Source organism: Pyxicephalus adspersus, chromosome 11 (assembly GCF_032062135.1).
Source record: "Pyxicephalus adspersus chromosome 11, UCB_Pads_2.0, whole genome shotgun sequence".
Classification (NCBI taxonomy): domain Eukaryota; kingdom Metazoa; phylum Chordata; class Amphibia; order Anura; family Pyxicephalidae; genus Pyxicephalus; species Pyxicephalus adspersus.
In genome coordinates this window covers 1,008,632-1,027,643 of record NC_092868.1, presented here as the reverse complement: position 1 = coordinate 1,027,643, position 19,012 = coordinate 1,008,632, and the positions used below count along the sequence as shown (strand labels likewise).

General features: G+C 43.3%; 1 protein-coding gene and 1 long non-coding RNA gene across 6 annotated transcripts in view; one reads left to right on the top strand and one right to left on the bottom strand.

Moving 5' to 3' along the window:
* The first annotated feature begins 1,338 nt into the window (after nt 1-1,338).
* ANO7 (anoctamin 7) lies at nt 1,339-18,289 on the top strand. 4 transcript variants are annotated; one of them, XM_072427013.1, is made up of 24 exons: nt 1,339-1,516; nt 2,712-2,852; nt 3,020-3,122; nt 3,292-3,461; nt 3,551-3,658; nt 3,883-4,019; nt 4,229-4,286; nt 4,375-4,485; nt 4,902-5,067; nt 5,165-5,255; nt 5,342-5,438; nt 5,513-5,656; nt 6,030-6,167; nt 6,956-7,054; nt 7,482-7,584; nt 10,441-10,552; nt 10,831-10,885; nt 11,741-11,838; nt 12,673-12,809; nt 12,917-13,122; nt 13,483-13,625; nt 14,055-14,145; nt 14,400-14,559; nt 17,258-18,289. In XM_072427013.1, exons 2-24 carry the CDS (start codon nt 2,721-2,723, stop codon nt 17,290-17,292), a joined length of 2,694 nt encoding a protein of 897 aa, XP_072283114.1. In that variant the 5' UTR covers nt 1,339-1,516; nt 2,712-2,720; the 3' UTR covers nt 17,293-18,289. The 4 variants fall into 4 exon arrangements, with proteins under 4 accessions (XP_072283114.1, XP_072283115.1, XP_072283112.1 ...); XM_072427014.1 differs by having other exon boundaries at nt 2,617-2,852; nt 14,400-14,534; XM_072427011.1 differs by having other exon boundaries at nt 1,340-1,516; nt 2,617-2,852.
* LOC140341340 (uncharacterized) overlaps nt 7,324-19,012 on the bottom strand; it is a 42,947-nt gene continuing 31,258 nt past the window's right edge. Inside the window, exons 2-4 of one of the 2 annotated variants that reach the window (XR_011922851.1) lie at nt 14,033-17,399; nt 11,693-13,876; nt 7,324-9,014 (exon numbers count right to left, since the gene is read on the bottom strand). This is a non-coding gene — a long non-coding RNA (uncharacterized lncRNA). Of the gene's footprint in view, nt 9,015-11,692; nt 17,400-19,012 lie in introns of both variants that reach the window. The other variant, XR_011922850.1, reaches the window with a different exon arrangement.

Genomic DNA, 19,012 nt, shown 5'->3' with positions numbered 1-19,012 from the left:
CGCCCCTTGGAAGCTTTGCCCCACTAAAAGTTGGGGGACTCCAGATGAAAAATGTGGCCAAACAACTGAGCCGCCAAAGTCATTAGATCCGTGCCTTGAGCATAAATTAGGACTGGTCAGTCCGCCATTTTTCCAATCTTCAGCTGCTTCCACTGGACTGGAGGGGCCCCGGGTGGTGCTCTGTGATGACTTTCAGATGTTGAGGCAACTGTGGACTTCTTATCATCTGGAACCAGTCCGTCCCATTTCCTCTGACCTCTCTGATAATGATGGTCTGGGGCCAGCTGTATGTATCCCCAGGTGGGGAGGGCCTACACTGATGTACCCTATTTGTTTCCTAATGCATATGCACAATATAAATATATTACATGATGAAAGAATCACAGAGCACTATGGGTTAGCAAACGGAAAAGCAGCACAGCTTTGTGGCTGCCTCTGTCTGATTGAAACCTCTTCATCTGATATGGTCGGAGCCTTTGTGTAGTCCTGAGCTCTGACAACAGACTTTTCACAGATGTGGAGTGTCTGGAAAGTGTGAATAAGTGGCAAGAACGCCATTTACTGGGTGACCAATATTATATAAAATTTTATCAGCTATTTTTCATATTTACACAAAATTAAAAAAAATTTTTTAAACTCCGACAATAATATACACAAAGCGGCGATACCATGACACGTGCGAGGTGTCTGCACCCTCCAAAACTTTCTCCCTCCGGCTGTGATTTGTTTTGCTCGTCTTTCTGTATTCTCCACAGAGGGTGAAATCCCCGGGGGTGAGCTGTGCAAAACATTTGCTGCCTGTGCTCATTTCACTGCCGGAGTCACAAAACCCCCAATGAGTTCACTATCAGAGGTGTCCCAAGGGTTGTCTTTGTTAGGGCCCCTCAGCCGGGGCCACACATCACCTACATTCTAGTATTTACTTGACCACTTCTGCATTCCTTATGGTATGGATTTGCAGCCTGGTGATTGGCTGTTGGGGTATTTGGGTTATGAAGTGTCTGCAGATAATCACAGCACTCAGGGTGAGGATTGGGATTCATATTTTGGTGTCCTCGGTGGGGGAGATGGATGAACATTGCAAAGATCAAAATCTGCTATTGGGAGGAAACATTTTCCCAGCACACAGGTGACTTCCTGTCTGGTAATCCCAGTAAAGAGTCCCTGTCATTTCTAGAGATTTGTATACCAAATATTAAGGCTCAGTACTTGATGAACCACATCTCCCAGCATGCCCCAACGATTGCAGTGAAATTGCAGTATGAGGGGCCCCAGAGGTAAGATATATTGGGGGGGTAATTGCTGTACACAGATAGCTGTATATAGGCAATGCAGGTCCCAGCATCCTTGGTACAGCTGCCCCTCCCCGACCAGCCTGATGCTGTAATGTGGAGGAGGGAGGAGAGGAGACTGACAACATCTCCCTGCAATTACTGTGCAGCCTCAAACCTCTTCCCCTTGGGGCCAAGACTGCAGCAGATGCCTCGCACATAGGCCTGCCATCAACACAGATCAGGTGAGAAACGATTACAAGGATCGGGGGGCAACATTATTACCCCTCCTCACCCCCTATGTCATCCCACACTGATGGGTTACTGTCACCCCTCATCACCCTTTATGCCCCCCGCCCACATTTATAGGTTATCCTGCTATCCCCCATCACCCTTATATATCACTGTGATATGACATCCTGACACCCTGTCCCGTCTTCTCCTACCTCCAACCCCCGTCCCGTCACCCATCTCCTCCTACCTCCCCACCACGTCACCCATCCCCTCCTACCCCGACACCTTGTCACCCATCTCCTTCTATCCCCCCGACACCCTGCCCCGTCACCTATCTTCTTCTACCCTCTAAACCCTGTCCCGTCACCCATCCCCTCCTACCCCCGACACCCTGTCACATCTTCTCCTACCTCCAACCCCCGTCCCGTCACCCATCTCCTCCTACCTCCCCACCACGTCACCCATCCCCTCCTACCCCGACACCTTGTCACCCATCTCCTCCTATCCCCCCGACACCCTGCCCCGTCACCTATCTTCTTCTACCCTCTAAACCCTGTCCCGTCACCCATCCCCTCCTACCCCCGACACCCTGTCACATCTTCTCCTACCTCCGAACCCCCTGTCCCGTCACCCATCTCCTCCTACCTCCCCACCACGTCACCTATCGTCTTCTACCCCCTAAACCCTTTCCCGTCACCCATCCGCTCCTACCACCCAACACCTTGTCACCCATCTCCTTCTACACTCAACACCCTGTCCCATCACTCATCTTCTCCCATCCGACACCTGTGCCATCACCTGTCCCCCCCCCCACTCGCTTCTTCACCTACCCCCTACTCCCGTCCTTTCCTACCTTCCGACACCTGTCTTCCCCTTCCCTTGACACCCTGTGCCATCACCTGTCTTCCCCCACCCCCGACTCGCTTCTTCACCTACCCCCTACTCCTGTCCCTTCCTACCTTCTGACACTTGTCTTCTCCTTCCCTTGACACCCTGTCCCGTCACCAGTCTTCTCACACCCCCCACACCGTCCTGTCACCCGTCTTCTCCTACCCCCGACATGTGGTTTTGTTGAGTGTCAATAAATGTCGGCATTTTATTGGTGTTATAGAGGGAAAAAAGATGATGTGTTCCTAGTGCCCATAGTGATTTCTGCTGATCTGTGTCCCCCGGGGTGCCCGCTGTCTCCCTGCCTGGGGCATGTAGCTGGCTGGGATGTTTCAGAGGAAGCTGTCGGATTGGTCTGATCTGGACACAAGTTCCTTGGTGGACCTGGACAGAGATGGTGCTGAACTTCTGGGAGATTCACCGGGAAACCTGCCCAATGGAATCGGTGCTGAAGACTATGTAAGATTCATTTCACTTTTATATTTCACAGAGTGGGTATCACCGGGATTTCCTCATACTAAACTTTCCTTATGGTTCCCTCTGTTCCTCTAACCCAATCCCAAGATCTGCATTACCATATCATAGTCACCTGTGTCTGATATATGCCAATACCTTTTATTTTGTAGTACATGGAAGATTACGACGAGGATCCCATATACATCCCATGTACAGATCTGTACAGGCTCGAACCCCCCGGAAACACCTTCAAAGATGGCAAAACCCCCATTGGTAAGATCTGCAGGACTTTTATTTTCTCCTTTTGTCTTTTAAAAGGTTTTCCCTTTCCCAGGCATGTTAACCCCACCTTTTGGAAATGCTGGCATGCAAGACCTTGCCTTTAGTGGGATACGATTGTAGACAGCTTGGCAATGAATTTGTTGTCTTGTCCGTCATGCAGACTTTGTGTTGGTATGGGAGGAGAAGCTCCAATCCAAGAAGCACAAGATGAGGACCTCGGCCCAGGCGGAAAGGGAGCAGCAGCGCAGAGCCAAGAGGAAAGAGGCCAATGAAAATCACCGCAGACGCTTCCACCGCAACCTGCTGAAGGCAGGGCTCCTGTGTGAGAAGGTGAGAGTGCTGCCTCGGTGCCCCAATGGTGGACATTTGTCCTGCCCTCACTATCCCATCCCTCTGATGTCTGTTTGTCTGTCCTGCAGGAGCAAACCCTAAGTGAGCGAAAATCCCTGCATTATCTGAAGCTCAGCGCCCCTTGGGACGTCTTGGTGTACTTTGCAGAGGAGCTGTGTATGCGGGCACCATTACAGGTCCGTACCACATCATAGCATATGCTGTATGACAACATTCCACAGTGTTCCTGAAATGCTACAAAAACAAATGAACTTGTGATGAGACTAGACGGCTTTATAAATAGGCCTCAATCAGCAAATGAAAGGCCCGTTTTCTGCTATCTTTCAGAGAAACGCCATGAAAATGATATGGAAATGTTAGTTGTATCATGGAATTTTTGTATCCGCATTTTTTCCTGCAGGCCCAGCTCAATCCAGATAATAATGCATCAGACCGCTTCTTGCAGAGACTGCACATTCCAAACCCCATGTATCAATATGTCCCCAATAAGCCTCTGAATTACTATACCTGCGCCTTCCGCCGTTCCAAACTTCAGAGGTGAGTGCGGGTGACAAACACTCCTATTAAGATCCAAAATAAATGCAAAAAATGTAGCTTGGTGCTCACTGTCCATAGGTCCCCCAAGTCCTTTATTTCTTCTCATTAGCATTTCTGTAGTTGACAGTACAAAGATTCTGCAAAATGTTTTGATGATTGATTTTTCTTAAACATGACAAATGCATTTTGTTGTTTTGTTGTTTCATCAGGTTTCTGGGTAGCGAGTGCCATGCCACGTACTTCACTAACACCCAAAGAAGTCGCATTGTAAGTGGAAATATTCCTGCATAATGAAGGTTCACATAACGTAATGTGAAACTTTCACTCATATGTTTCCTTGCCTGTCATCATGCAGCTCTATGAGATCCTATCACGCACTATATATGGGAAGCGCAAACATGCGGAGGTCGGAATAGAGCGAATGCTGAAGGAGGGAATATACACCGCGGCTTTCCCGCTTCATGAGGTGGGTACAGATGTCCCTTACAGACACCTAACTTCCAAATAAAAAACTGCACAATCAGAATATTCAGGCTTTAAAAACCAAAAGTCACAACCTCTGTCCGTCTCTAAAGTGACACTTGTGTGGAGTTTGGTGCACTTGAATTCCAATGATGAATATAAAAATCTTCAGGAGTCCAGCAACTCTAATGAAGAATAAACCTCCACATCCAATGACCATACATTGGCAATGATTGAATTGAGCATTGTATGTGATCAAAGGGCTCCATAGAGCTGACTAGTTCAGGTGATCATTGGAGGTATCTCCATGTCTGGGAATAATATTGTGGCGATTCCTGGTGGTGGGTGGATATGAACCGCTATGACTTAGTCCATAGTTAATATCTGTGGGTTGTAATAGAGGTTTCTTGTTTGCCCCAGGGGCCCATTGAAATGCCAGAGTATGAGGTGGCCACAGAGAACCTGAACTCTCGTCAGATCCTCTACAAGTACTGGGCATGCTGGTCACAGTGGTACAAATACCAGCCGCTGGATCACATACGGGAATACTTTGGAGAAAAGGTGGCTATATATTTTGCCTGGCTGGGTATGTAACTACCAGAAATCTGATTCTGAACTGATTATTGGAACTTTTTGAGTATATTAATTCAGAGAGTATAATCCATTATGATCTTGCTTTCCAGGTTTTTACACTGCCTGGCTACTCCCGGCTGCTGTTGTTGGAACCTGTGTCTTTGTGTCCGGCATTCTGACTATGGGGAGTAACACAGTCGCGTGAGTGTGAGGGCCCTGCCAAGTCTTGTATGACTCCAACATGCTCAGCAGGTGAGAGAATAACTTACATTTCTTGTATTCTGCAGGCAGCAAGTATGTGACAGTGGGAAAGAGTTGCTGATGTGCCCCCTGTGTGACACTTGTAAAACCTGGTACATCTCTGAGATCTGCCCCATGGCAAAGGTGGGTGGAGTGGAGTCCCTTGTCATGTGCTGTCCATTGGTGATCCTTTCTCACCATACATTTCTTTTTTCTAGGTCGGTTATCTATTTGACCACCCAGGAACGGTCTTCTTTAGTATCTTCATGTCTTTCTGGGCAGTCTCTTTCCTGGAGTACTGGAAGAGGAAAAATGCAACATTGGCCCATCACTGGGACTGCATGGACTTCCAGGAGGATGAGGTGAGGTTAAATGCCACAAAATAATGCTTGTTGACCTCAATGGCCTAAAAGAGTTAGAACCCCATTTTTTGTACTTGCCAATGTAAGCTGTATCTTATCTACAGCTGTTCTTCAGTAAGTTTAGTTCAAGCGTCCCCTTTACCAGACAATAAAATCAGATTCTTAAGGTGGGTCTAGAGGACTTTGAAGAGGTATTCCCTCCAGAACCTTCTGGATCCTCTCCTCAGGTTACTTATATAAAATGTTTGGCCTCCTTCGCTGGCTTCTATTCTGGGGATAAATGCACTACTCACGAATGTCCCCAGGTAAATATATGACATTATACTTGTTCTGATATGGCTGCTGCTCCTGTGACTTTCCAATCTATTTCCAGGAGCCCCCACGGCCAGAATTTGCAGCTATGGCTCCACAGATGGAGCAGAACCCAATCACAGGAGTAAAAGAACCATACTTTCCAGAGAAGGCTCGTCTCTCTCGAATTCTCACTGGATCCATGGTGATTGTGATCATGGTGAGGCTCCTAGGATTCTCCATTGGCTGCTGAAGGTTTTATGGGTTACTACCAGTTACTAATAATTCCAAAGTTTGTTTTGAGGTCAAACATAATTTGGGGTAAGGAATATAAGAGTGTAGTAAATACTGGATGTACTAACCCTAACATACTTTGATTGCTACATTACCTTTAATATATCATCTTCATATTGGCAAACCCTCCAAACTATCCATTATTAGTGATTCTTGTTCGCATTTAAGGCAATAATAACTTAACATGTTTTGTGTACATAAGGGGGCTTCAGGAGTTTAGTTTGTTTTATAGATGGAATGCCAACAACCTATTTAAGCCAATTAATATAATTCAGCTTAGTAGGAGTGGCTTTTTTATCAATCAATTCTTTGTTACTTACTCTCAGTCTTTTTAGGGGAAACAAATGTTATTACTAAGTTATAACCAAATAGAAATAGTCTGGTTGACTTTAGTTTAGTACATGGCAATGACCAACCTTTAAATACAGCTCCAAGTTAGGTCTACTGGACTTCCTCTTTGCCATCTCGCCCTATATATCTTCCCCTATTGACCAACTGGCACCTCCATCATAGGCCATGCTCTAGGCCACTGGGTAGCCCGGCGTCCCATCCACTGAGGGTTGTTACATGCTACACATGCATGGATCTTCCACTTGCAAGCATGTAAGATTGTCAATTAATTTCTTCTACTAATCTATTAATTTCTTACCTACTAAGATGCTAGATGTAATTCTGCTGGAAGTTATTTTTTATTGGTGTCCTTTCTCTCTGCAGCTATGTGTAGTGATGATTTTCTTGGTGTCAGTTATCATGTACCGTGGCATCGTCAGCATGATGATGTATCACACAGGAAACAGCATTCTCATGACACAGGTAAGAATAAACTGATAGTGCTAAAAAAGACTTAAAATTAAAGGGAACTCAATTGTGTAATCTCAACAAAGTAAATAGTCTTTAAAACCCTTTAAATAAACTGGAAAAATGTACAAAGCCAGGCGAAGGGAGAAGCAATACAATCAGCTGAGACATAAAAAGTTTATCAGACTAGTCCCTCCATAACACTGCAAAACTATGAAATGCTATTGACTGCAGAGATATTATTTAAATCCCTTCTAACACAATGGTTTGAAGTGCCCAAAAAAATAAGTTATAGCTGACTATGTTTTTGTTACACACCTGTATTCCCTGTACAGATTGCCCCAATAGCCCTGAAAGATTTATATCACCCCAATAACTGGCACTGGGATATATCATTTCCTTGACCACAATCTACAAAGTATCTTTGCTTTCTGAATTATAGGCTGGTAACATTGCCAATATCAGCAGCACCATGGTCAACCTAGTGCTTATCTTGCTAATGAGTCAAGTCTACACCTCACTGGCTGAGAAACTGACCCGATGGGGTGAGTAGTGCATGACAGGAACACAGTAAGGTGAGTGGTGCATGGGGAGGTATACAGAAGCATGTAGCAGATCTGCTGAAGCTGCAAAGGTGAGCTTGGTGGTCTTTGAGTGTTGGTGTCCTGGGTTTCAAAGATTGAAGTTTGTATATCCTTCCTTTGTTTTTGTGGGTACCCTTAAGTTGCTGCAACCCAATAACACAAAGTTAGGTTGGATGAAGCCATCCCTGGTGATTTAGATTGGGGATATTGGTGTAAGCTTCCTTGTGTGCATACAAATGATCATTTTCTGATTACCTAGAAGCTTACACTGCCAAATCAAGGCAAATATAGTTTGTGTTTTGTCTCATTTCCACTTTTCACTGAAGATATCAAAGCATTTATTTTGCTCCCTGTCAAACACCTATTTCCAATTCATGTACGAGGGGATGACGAGAAGTTCGTTCCGGTGAATATCCACAAAAAAGATCGCCCAGATACATGACATCTCACGGGAGCGTGTTGGGTTTGTTATCACCAGACATGGCAAGCTTTCAGAGAAGTGGGTGCCAAAATGTTTGAACAGTGATCAGAAGAAGGAACATGTTGAGGCATCCAAAGCCTTTTGGCCCATTTTGAAGCTGCACAGGACTTTTTGGCTAGGTTAGTGACTGAGGATGAAACCTGGCTCCACATCTATGACCCTGAAACCAAGGAACAGTCAAAGGAATGGCGCCACAGCAGGTCCCTGCGGCCGAAAAAGCGCCAAACCCAGAAATGGGTCAAAAAAGTCATGGTGTCCGTTTTCTGGGACAAAGACAGTATTCTGTTGGTGGACTACCTACCTCAGGGCTCTCGTATCACCGGACAGTATTATGCTAACCTCCTGGACCAGCTGAAGGAGGCAATTAGGACGAAACACTGTGGAAAGTTGACCAAAGGAATCCTTTTTTTTTGCAGGACAATGCACCTGTGCACACGTCAAATGTTGTGGCTGCCAAATTAAACACACTGGGTTTCCAATTGGTCCACCATCCCCCCTACTCACCTGACCTGGCCCAAACGTTTTGAGGACATTTCTCATGTCAAAGATGCTACTGAGAGTTTGTTTGCGGCCCAACAAAAGGACTTTTATTTGAATGGTCTAGAAAAGCTGCAACCACGCTGTACCAAGTGCATCAGTCTCAGGGGGAATATGTTGGATAAATGTGTTTTTTCATAACTCGGGCTCTCTTTTTCTGGGCAAAGCCAGGAACTTCTCAGCACCCCCTTGTACATAGCCTTTCTAGCACAGTATTTTAGTCTTTTTAGGTTACTTACAATTTCAATGTCCTTTTCTTGCAGATATGAGGCTGCAGATATAACACCATGCTTTATTCTTTTACATTTTCCCAGCTCTGATGTCTGTATCTAGCTCCTCATTGTGGTCAGAATCTGCAGAGTAGATGGATTCTCTATAACCAGGGAAAAAAGACACTTGAACTTTGACTAATGACAATACTTGTATACTCAGAATCATACAAAATACAATACACAGGACAAGCCCCAGCAGTGCTTACATTAGATTACATTCATCTTACATATAAGGCAGCACAGCATAGCACATGGCAATAAGGGGAGAATCTTTTGTATTTTGCTACCAACTAAATTAAATGCAGGACCCAAAACAACATGACCCACGTGTGTGACATGTAACACCCAGCTGTAAACAGCAGTCCAACCCTTGAGTACACAGTACTATGTCTGTGTGTAGAGCTGGCGGGGTGTCACTTCCATAAAAACTAATTATTCGTCTGACTGACTAAGCAAGACCTGGAAATAAACAGCAATGTGCAGCATCCCATATTTATGGCAGATGTAGATGAATACTAACAATTAGAATGAATCACTGGATGCTTTCAGTGTTGTTCAGTTCCATAAATAGGAGTGTACAGGTACATTTTTGTAGTTCTTGTATTAGTGTAGTCAGTCTGTAGGTGGTGATGTTGATCTTTGCTGTGCTCAATAATGTCAGCTGAATGACAGTCATAGCCAGAAGATACAGGCTGGGTGTACACAGAACATCTGCAATGGTCATATTGTCTGTTTTTACTTCATTTTACATTCTCCTGGCTGCTGTTAGCAGATTCATATTCAGATCAATGGGTCAATAATAAATAATGTTTAATATGAAACAAAGAGGAGCATAAATTACATTGTAATTTACAGTCAAGAACACACAACTACCTTGGGCAAAACCAGCCTGATGGATATTATTTATCACATTGTGGTCCTGGTTATGAGGGGTAGAAGAGTCACAAGAAAAGAAAAAAAGAGTCTCTGCAGCACCCAGTACATTCAACTTTTAAATGACTTTTGCTATTATGAGAATCTCTCTGTACATGAAAAAATTGCAGTATTTTACAATACTCTTCTTCTTCCTAGCAATTGTTTTGCCTTGTTGTGGCCTTTATAATTCTTGGGACAATAAAGGGCTCTCAACGGCAGCCAGTATATACATCTTAGAAATGACCTCTGTTTTATCTGTTTCTGCATGTATTAGGTCATCTTGTGTAATACTTACAGGTGTTCACTTGCAATGAGCATGCTGTGACACTCTGGTTATTGTCGTGTAAGTTTACTGGGACAGTAAAGGGGTCCCTTCAATATCCAGTACATATACTGTAGTTCTATGGACCTATGCATCTGATAGATCAGTCCCAATATGTTATACTTTACTTGTTCCTAATAACTGGAATGTTGCGGCTCTGATTATTGTTCTTAGAATGGGGTGGTTGAAAGGGTAGCAATGGGTTCTGTATAGCACCCAATACAGACAGCTTAGAAATGGCCTCCTGTGATGGATGGTTTCATCTGATTCCCATCTCCTCTCTATCACAGAAATGCATCGTACCCAATCTCTACACGAGGACGCTTTCACCTTTAAGGTTTTCATCTTCCAGTTTGTGAACTTTTACTCCTCACCATTTTATGTGGCTTTCTTTAAAGGAAGGTGAGATTATTTGACTGCTATATTTTCAGTATTTATTGCCTGTGTATCAGGTGGCAGAATCAAGAAGCACCAGACATAGATCTCTGCAGAGATTATTGGTGATAATGGTGATATTATTAGCACAAATTGGGACATAGTTGTTACCGGCTAGAAAATGAAACAAACAGAGCTGCACAATACATCGGCTAGAGAAACCATCCAATGATCTAATGCTGGAAAGCTGACAATGTTTGATATAACCGATGGAGAACTCTGCTGACTACATTTCTGTCCTGCAGATTTGTGGGATATCCCGGTCAGTATGGCAAGCTCCTGGGTATGAGGAACGAGGATGTAAGTATTGATGAAATCTTTATTAATAATTATATTGTGACTAATTAAGCGTGTCTTGGATTCACTGCATTGAGCACTGGGGGCTAACCAATAATAAGTCTTGTAGCTATGAGCCTCACCTGTCAAGCTGTGATGTATTCATGTTAGAAGTATAGCAGAGAGAATTGTTATCCTACCTGACACACCTGACTATCACACCTATATGAGCTTGTTAGACACCACATTGCACAGCCCCAAATCATTAATACAAAGCCCCACTTTATGGCTCTATTTGCCTCTACTCATTTTTGAAGGATCGCTATGAGATTTTGGAGGGTATCTGTGGGACTCATTTGTAAGAATAGGTACTGAGGTTGTATGAGAAGACCTGGTTTGTAATGGCCATTCAAATGCATCCAAAGGTGTTCAGTAGGGTTGAGGTCAGGACACTAAAATGGTGACCCTATGTCTTTAAGGAGCTGGCTTTGTACCCTGGGGATAAGTAATGGGGGAACAGAAAAGGGTCTTCACCAAAATGTGTGTTTACAATATCTTTGTATGATGGGCAATTATCAGGACCCCTCACTGGGAACACTTGAACTTGTTCATTCATTTGGAGGGGGTTCACAAACTGAACAAAGCTGTGGTTTCAGTTTTTCTGACTGCTGTCTACCTTGTTCTGCTTCCAGTAATAGAAGATGGCAATGAATGTCCAACCCTGTAAGGTTCTGAATATTATGGTTTAACTGAAACGTTGTATGACTATCTGATTTGCTTTTAACAATACGAAAACCATATAAGAAAATGTGTGAGCTTTACATATTGTACCTGGATGAGTTTTTGTCCGTGTTAATTCTTCTCTCTGTTACCCTACAGTGCGGTCCAGGTGGCTGCCTCATAGAATTGGCCCAACAACTCTTCATTATAATGGTTGGCAAGCAGATTATCAGCAACATTCAGGAGTTTCTGATCCCGTAAGTAAAAAAAAGATGGTCAACTAATGTACAGTAATAATATAGAGGAATAAAAAAATGGGAGGGCACTTTACCATTTACAACTGCAGTTCCCTTTTTAAAGTTGTTGAGTTAGAAAACGCTTAATGATGAAATGAAATGATGAAATGATGAAAAATAGTTTGGCCTTGCTGGTAATGGAGATGAGAAGTGAAGGTATCAGTAGTGGGGCTTGTCTATGTCTACGTCCGAAGCAAGCAATTATGTTTTATACAATTTATGTGACGTATTGTGTCTAAGAAGCGGAAGGTTGGGATTGGAGATTATGTTCCATCCTCCATAGAGTAAATCAAAAACTAGGAGACACTAGGATACCATACTGCACCAAAAGCCAATATTTCAGGGATATAAACAAACATTTTTTACATGTTCCCTGTATATGAAACCTAAAGTGTCTTCATATCAAAATTCATATTTGGCCCTGGAAACAAACACAGATGGGCTCAAATAGTTTTCAGGAGTGCTGTGAAAAATAAGTATACATTTAAAAAACTTACCACTGATCCAGTGTGCAATGGTACCTGGTCTCCAACCCTACAGCCAAATAATGTTGGGGAGTGGATTCCAATATAGATTGTGGTGCAAAGTATATTGCATTGTCATTGCGTGCAGCATCAGGGAGCACCAAGGTCGCAGTATGTAGATGCAGAGAGTGGTCATCGGAGAAAAAAGATTGAGTGAAATAATCAAACATGTGGATTTGCAGTGTTATCGGTCCTTGTAAAACATAACATATAAATATTTACCATTATGTGTGAAATTTGCTCAGTTTTATCCCGTGGCATTTTCTGGCAGAAAATTGAAGTCATGGCAGCAGAGACGAAAGCTAGCCAAGGTTCGGGGGACACAGATCTCTGAGGAACCCCAGCAATGGGAGGAGGATTATGAACTCATTGAGTCCGAAGGGCTTTTCGAGGAATACCTTGAGATGGGTGAGTGACCTGCTGTGGTAAATTCTACTCCTCCAGAAAGTTTTATAGGTAAAAATGAAGAAATGAGGAGGGGACACAGTCATCACCCAAATTGTCTCTTCTTTCAGTCATTCAGTTTGGCTTCATCACCATCTTTGTGGCTGCGTTCCCACTGGCTCCACTCTTTGCTCTGCTCAATAACTGGGTAGAGATTCGCCTGGACGCTCAGAAGTTTGTGTGTGAATATCGGCGCCCTGTGGCAGAGCGGGCTCAACATATCGGCGTCTGGTTCCATATTCTGGAAGCTCTGGCCCAACTCTCCGTCATTGTCAACGTAAGTGGAGTAGTCACTCTATAGAGTCACATCACTTTACCCTCTCTACCCCACAGAAAGCAACAGTCTTTGTATAGCCCTTGATTTTATTTTATGAGTTCCTGAGTACCTGGAGCTGAATTTGTATCAGTCTCCTAAAGTCCTAGTACAGAAGAGCTCTGAAAAAGGAAAGGAGAAGCAAAGCAATTTGCCAGTCAGGTGTGCCGTAGCACAAACAGCGTGCTTATGGTAGGAGAGAGCAGAATGACAAAGCAATGAGCTTCCCTTTGTTCCTCGACTGTTCAGCTTCAACTTTGTATTTAGCTGCCTGCCTGGAGTTCAGTTTTAGATTCTGAGCCATCATGTCTGTGCTTATTGCAGGCTTTCCTCATTGCATTTACCTCTGACTTCCTGCCGCGACTTCTCTATCAGTATGAATATGACAGCAATTTGGATGGTTTCCTAAACTTCACCCTGTCTTACTCTCCACACAGCTATGTGTCTGCCAACCACACCATGTGCAGGTAAGTCATGCCATACTTCATACCCTGGGGCCATTTGTACATCTCAGGGAAACAGTGGTCTATTCTGGACTATTTGGGGTGATTTTCCTGATGCTGTACCCCAAAAAGTCATCTTATGAGAAAGGTCATTATCCACCCCATGTCATGGATTAGCTCACCAAGCACAACAAAAGTCAACTTCAGCTAAAGTTTTTTTAATTTATTGGGTGGAAAAGGGTTAGAAGAAAATCATCCTCAGGGGTCATCAGGACCTGAAATAAAGAGTCACGGATCTGGTATTTAAATGAGATTTAGGACAAACTGATATCTTGATAAAAATCTTCCTATTTCTTTTTCCTAAATACTTCAACAATTGAGAGTCTATTGAACATTTCCTGTATGTTGGGGAAATAGGAGTCATATCTCACCTGATCTCTGTATATGGTGCAGGTACAAAGCATTTCGGGATGAGGACGGTAGATACACCTTGTTTTACTGGAAGCTGTTGGCCGTGCGCTTGGGATTCATCATCGCCTTTGAGGTAAGTCAATACTAATGGCACAAAGGAGCCTAAGAAATGAAAGCTGCAGGATTGGGATTTTAATATTTAAAATAATTCAATACATTTGGAAATGTGAAATTGGAATGTGAACTCTTACACTGGGATTGTAGGATTTGTGCAGGCACCTTATGTGTTTGTTGCAACGTGAAAATTGCAGGCATTGGAAGATGGCGCATATCTCAGACTGTATTGATTTATAGGTATTGTCCTGACATATATCTGTGTCTTCCCAGCACGTGGTGTTCTTCAGTCTGCGCTGCATTGATTGGATGGTCCCGGACATCCCCGAGTCAGTGGAGATTAAAGTGAAGCGGGAGCGGTACCTGGCCAAGCAAGCGCTTGCTGATAACCAAGAGGTGCTGCTGACGGTGAGTCCGGCCTCCAGCTCTCCAGGTCAGTCAGCGGCACAATGTGTGTCGGTGTTGTGCGTTGCATGTCACTGTGGTGTAACAGTGCGTGGTCCCGTGGTGTTGTGTCACTGTGCAGTGATGGATGTTATACAGCCCCACACTTCAGAATATGCAACCCTCTGCACCCACCAGGTAAACATACAGCCTTCTTCTCTCTGCCTTTCCAGAAAAAGGCCACCCGGGGACAAAATGTTTGCAAAGTCGGAGCAGAAAGAGACAAACCAAAATGAATGGTGTTCCAGAACATTCTATAATTAGGGATGAGGGGAATTGATTGATTTTTCATGCAGAAAATTTGCAATGCAGATTCTTGCAGGAAAAAAAATAACAAAAATAAAACAAAATCGTTAAACTTTTCAATCTTTTGAAGCCACGTGATCACCATGTCAGTGCTGATACTGGTTTTAATCAACAGAGCCAGCACTAATTCTAACATTAACCTGAACACTGACTCAGATAGTAACCTTAACAAAACTCTCAGGTTTGCTTATTTCTAGTTCTAACATAGCGCCAACATATTACGCAGCGCTGTACATTAAATAGGGGTTGTAAATGACAGACCAATTCAGACAGTGATACAGGAGGAGAGGACCCCGAAGAGCTTACAATCTAGCTCTTATAAAACTAAAGCTTCTTTTTCAATAAGAGACCAATGACATTCACAGATAAATATGAACGAAGAACTAAAGGCAGCCAAGATGGATGTAATGGGAGCTGTTGTATCAGATTGTCATCCTAATATCCGCTATGCAATGTAGAGATTAGAAGCAGAATTTAGATTTATGATCTGAATCCATTAACCATCATTGTCACATGGCAGCACCCATTCTGGTAACGGTATATAGGGCTCCGCCATGGCACATTACCCATTATCACAGACTGAACACCATTTGAATGCTATAGCAGATCACAGGGATCCTTCCTTTGTTTCCCAAATATTAATACAGTAGGCTCCTTGATTGCAATATTGTGATCAGTTAAACAGGAAGTTGGGGAAATCTTCCTCAAGGATCAATATTACAATAGAGAAACCACTTTAAAGGCAAATACCCACAGGCCTCTCCTGAACAATATTTGGCCCACAAATATAACATATGCCCCAGATATAGATAATAATTCTTTATCACTGACTCCAGGTTGCCCCCATGGCCCTAAGTCCCTTAGTTCTTTTTAATAATTTGGATATTGTCTCCATCCTGTTGCGGACTCTATATAATTCCTGAAGTTTTCCAGGCTATGGCTTACTCTTTTCACAGTTTGGAGGAATTCATAGACACTTCTACACAAATAGATTACCATAAATTAGTCGAGGGGGGACGTGCGGACAATGGAGGCTCTCAGGCCCGCTAGTTAGGGTAGGGGGGCAATGGTTTCAGAGTTTCATAGTGTTCTCAGATTAATTCTTTTCTAACGAGGCAGATCTGGGGCACTTTCCTGAAAAGCGAGGTGTTTGACACTGGCCGACCCCGTTACCTGCCATCGCTGTAGACAAAAGAACAGAATAAGGAAACCTTTGTGCAATGTGGAGTTTTCTGCCTCTTTTGTGTTCCAAACATTCCCAAATTCTAAGAATGGCTTCACATTCCTGGGGGGAGGGGGGAGTGCCAGGTCTCTTGGTGGGGTTGCTACCCACACGGGATATAAATGATTGTTTAATATGGGTGATTTGGACCAAGTGGAATAACGTTCTATCAGGTATGTGTATAAGATAAACAGATCCCCAAAGAAATGGAGTAGCATGGAAATGTGCTGATGTCTGGGGCCAATGCTTAATCACTCACATATAATAGAATGATAGGTATAACATTATTTATAATTGGTCTTGTATAGACATTAGTTCTTTGTGTTGTTAGATTCCTATTTAGCACTATGGTGCTATGTGGATAACAATTCTGAGGCTGTATTTGATCTGTTCTGCATTGCCTTCTTTGGACACGGTCGGTCTCATTGAGAAGTGTTACTGTTGCAGGGAAATCTGATTAAATTGGACCTTTCTATGTTTTTTAATATTTAAAGAAGAAATACTGAATGGGTAACGCCTGTCCACATGGGCCCTAAGACCTGATATTAAGTTCTACATTGCAATACTTTTTTTATTACAAATATGCATTATGGTGCAATTCATTTTGAATAACACCTCCATACACTAAACACAACATATCTGAACGTAGCTCCTGCATTGTGTGATTCTGGGCACATTAGGGTGTGTTGGCAGCTCAGTAGTTTTCAATGGGCTGCATTTATGCACAAAAGCAACAACATAATGCATGTTAATGAATCAATTCACACTAAGGAGTTTATAACTTTTAGAAAATAGGGGAAGCCTTACAAAGAGCCCTCATTATTGCTGACTGATGGAGGGGTCTCCTAACTCCCCCCTCATCAGCAATCTCTTGTAACAATGTAACCAGGCTCATTCTGCACAGAGCTGATTAGTATTCTACTGCTACAAATCAGATGTCCATCCTAATAATGAAACATATTCTGTGCATAGAGACCTCCTTGTTCCCCCGTATTGACCATTAAATCATCTATACACCGGCAGATCCTGAGAATCTGCAATAGCAACAAGTTTACTCAGAAACAATCATCACATATAACAGACAATATTGCATTACCTGTGGCCTTGCTGCAATGAAATGTCTTTGTAGTAACACAAACCTGGCTTTGTTCTCTTGCAGCAAGCAGCGTTTCACCCTGCGGCCTGACCGACTGAGTCTGCAGAGACGTCCCTGGTTAAGGTTAGGTGAAGGATGGAGTTGGGTCCGTAGCAAAGATGGCGACGTGCTGTAAATGGACTGTGAATCCGGGTGGAGTCATTGGCTGGAAAGAAAAAACTGAAATATTTAGCGTCTTCCATGTGGAATACAAAGACATTAAAGCCGCTGGTCTTCCAAACATTGCACACACGTCCCTGGTTGGGATTAGACTGTTATATACACCGCACCAAAAACTTTCCAAATGTTACTATTATTTAGCTTTTTGCTGTTGTTGGTAGTGACATGGACGCACAAATGTTATGATTGGCTGCTGCAGATTGTCCAATCATCGTTAGTCAGGAACTTCTAAGCTTGTAGCAGCAGAAACCTAAAGCACAAAGGCCATAGAAGGGTCCCTATTGCTACCTCTCATTCCTCAGAACATATCAGCCACCCCTTACCCCATTCTTTTTTTTTTCTACAATGTTCCAACAATTGATATCTATAGAGAAAATGGCTTCTGTGAAGTGTCAGGCAGCATGTGCACCTGTGTAATGTGCAGAATAAAGTCCATTCCATGTGACCCGAACAAAGGGCTGGTCCGGTGACACCATGGGGCACCTTTATAAAGCAACAAATCTGACTTTCCCCAAACATTCGCTGATAGTGAATGACTGTCCTTTAAAATACATGCAGCAGGAAGATTCAGCTGGGATGAATGCTGTCAGATTCACCAGTTTATAAATATACCTCCATCCATAGGTGCTTAAAGCACAACTAGACTTTTATCAGTTCCTTATCTTAAAACTTAGGAGTCCCGTGTGGCCCCCAGACATTTTGTTGTGGCCCTAAATCTCTTCAGTGCTGCATGGTCTGTGAGACATTGATTGGAGCATGTGACTTATTTTGGGAAATGTTGCACAATATGGATGTAGATAATTGTTATGCTGGATGTATCTCTCTCTATTCGCTCTTATTTCATTAACCTGAATAAAGCACAAGTATCCAAATGTGTCACCGGCATACAAAGGAGTTCATCAGCAGCTTTCCGATATATATATATTTACAGGTAGTCCTGGGAAAGCAGATGGCAGCTAGCGGATGTGTGGAACTACAACTCCCAGTATACCATGTGGATGTCTATACTGGGAGATGTAATCCTGGACGGATGATTTGGGTCTAATGCTTATTTTTCATTATGCATGATGGATAATAAGCCTGAATTTTTGTAATGGGTATATGATTGGTTTCTTCAAATCTATACAGATATAATGTCTCTGATGTATTGTTATCAGACAGAAGAAGAAGAGGAATATCCTTGGCAAAGTTCTCCCCCATGGACAGTGCTGCCCCAGACCCTGCCTGCTGCATCTCGGTGGTGGAGCTGCATTTATGAAATTTGCTTTTTTCTTTTCCCGGTTTGATAACATCATTGCAAAATGTCTGCAGGCAGCTTCGTACCCCTAAACACGGCACTGACCTCAGGAACTCCCTGTTATCAGATGTTGTGATTGCAAAATTTGTACCTGTGCAAGCGATTGAATTCCCATTTACAGCTGACGCCCTGGAACCCCCTGCAGCCAGATACAACTCGCAGCCATACAAGCAGCTAATTCCAGAACCCCTCCACAACACATTCCACCGCCTCTCTACTGTGATCAGAAATATCAGTATTTAACCCCCCCATATATCCACTTACTATATAAATTGAAGTGTCAGTTTTATGATATCAGTGAC

Excerpts from the sequence above, each read along its gene's own strand:
- ANO7 (XM_072427013.1), top strand. The coding sequence starts at position 2,721 with ATGTTTCAGAGGAAGCTGTCGGATTGGTCTGATCTGGACACAAGTTCC. Across the intron at positions 4,020-4,228 it reads CGCCGTTCCAAACTTCAGAG|GTTTCTGGGTAGCGAGTGCC; the intron begins GTGAGTGCGGGT and ends TTGTTTCATCAG. Across the intron at positions 7,585-10,440 it reads TGAGAAACTGACCCGATGGG|AAATGCATCGTACCCAATCT; the intron begins GTGAGTAGTGCA and ends TCTCTATCACAG.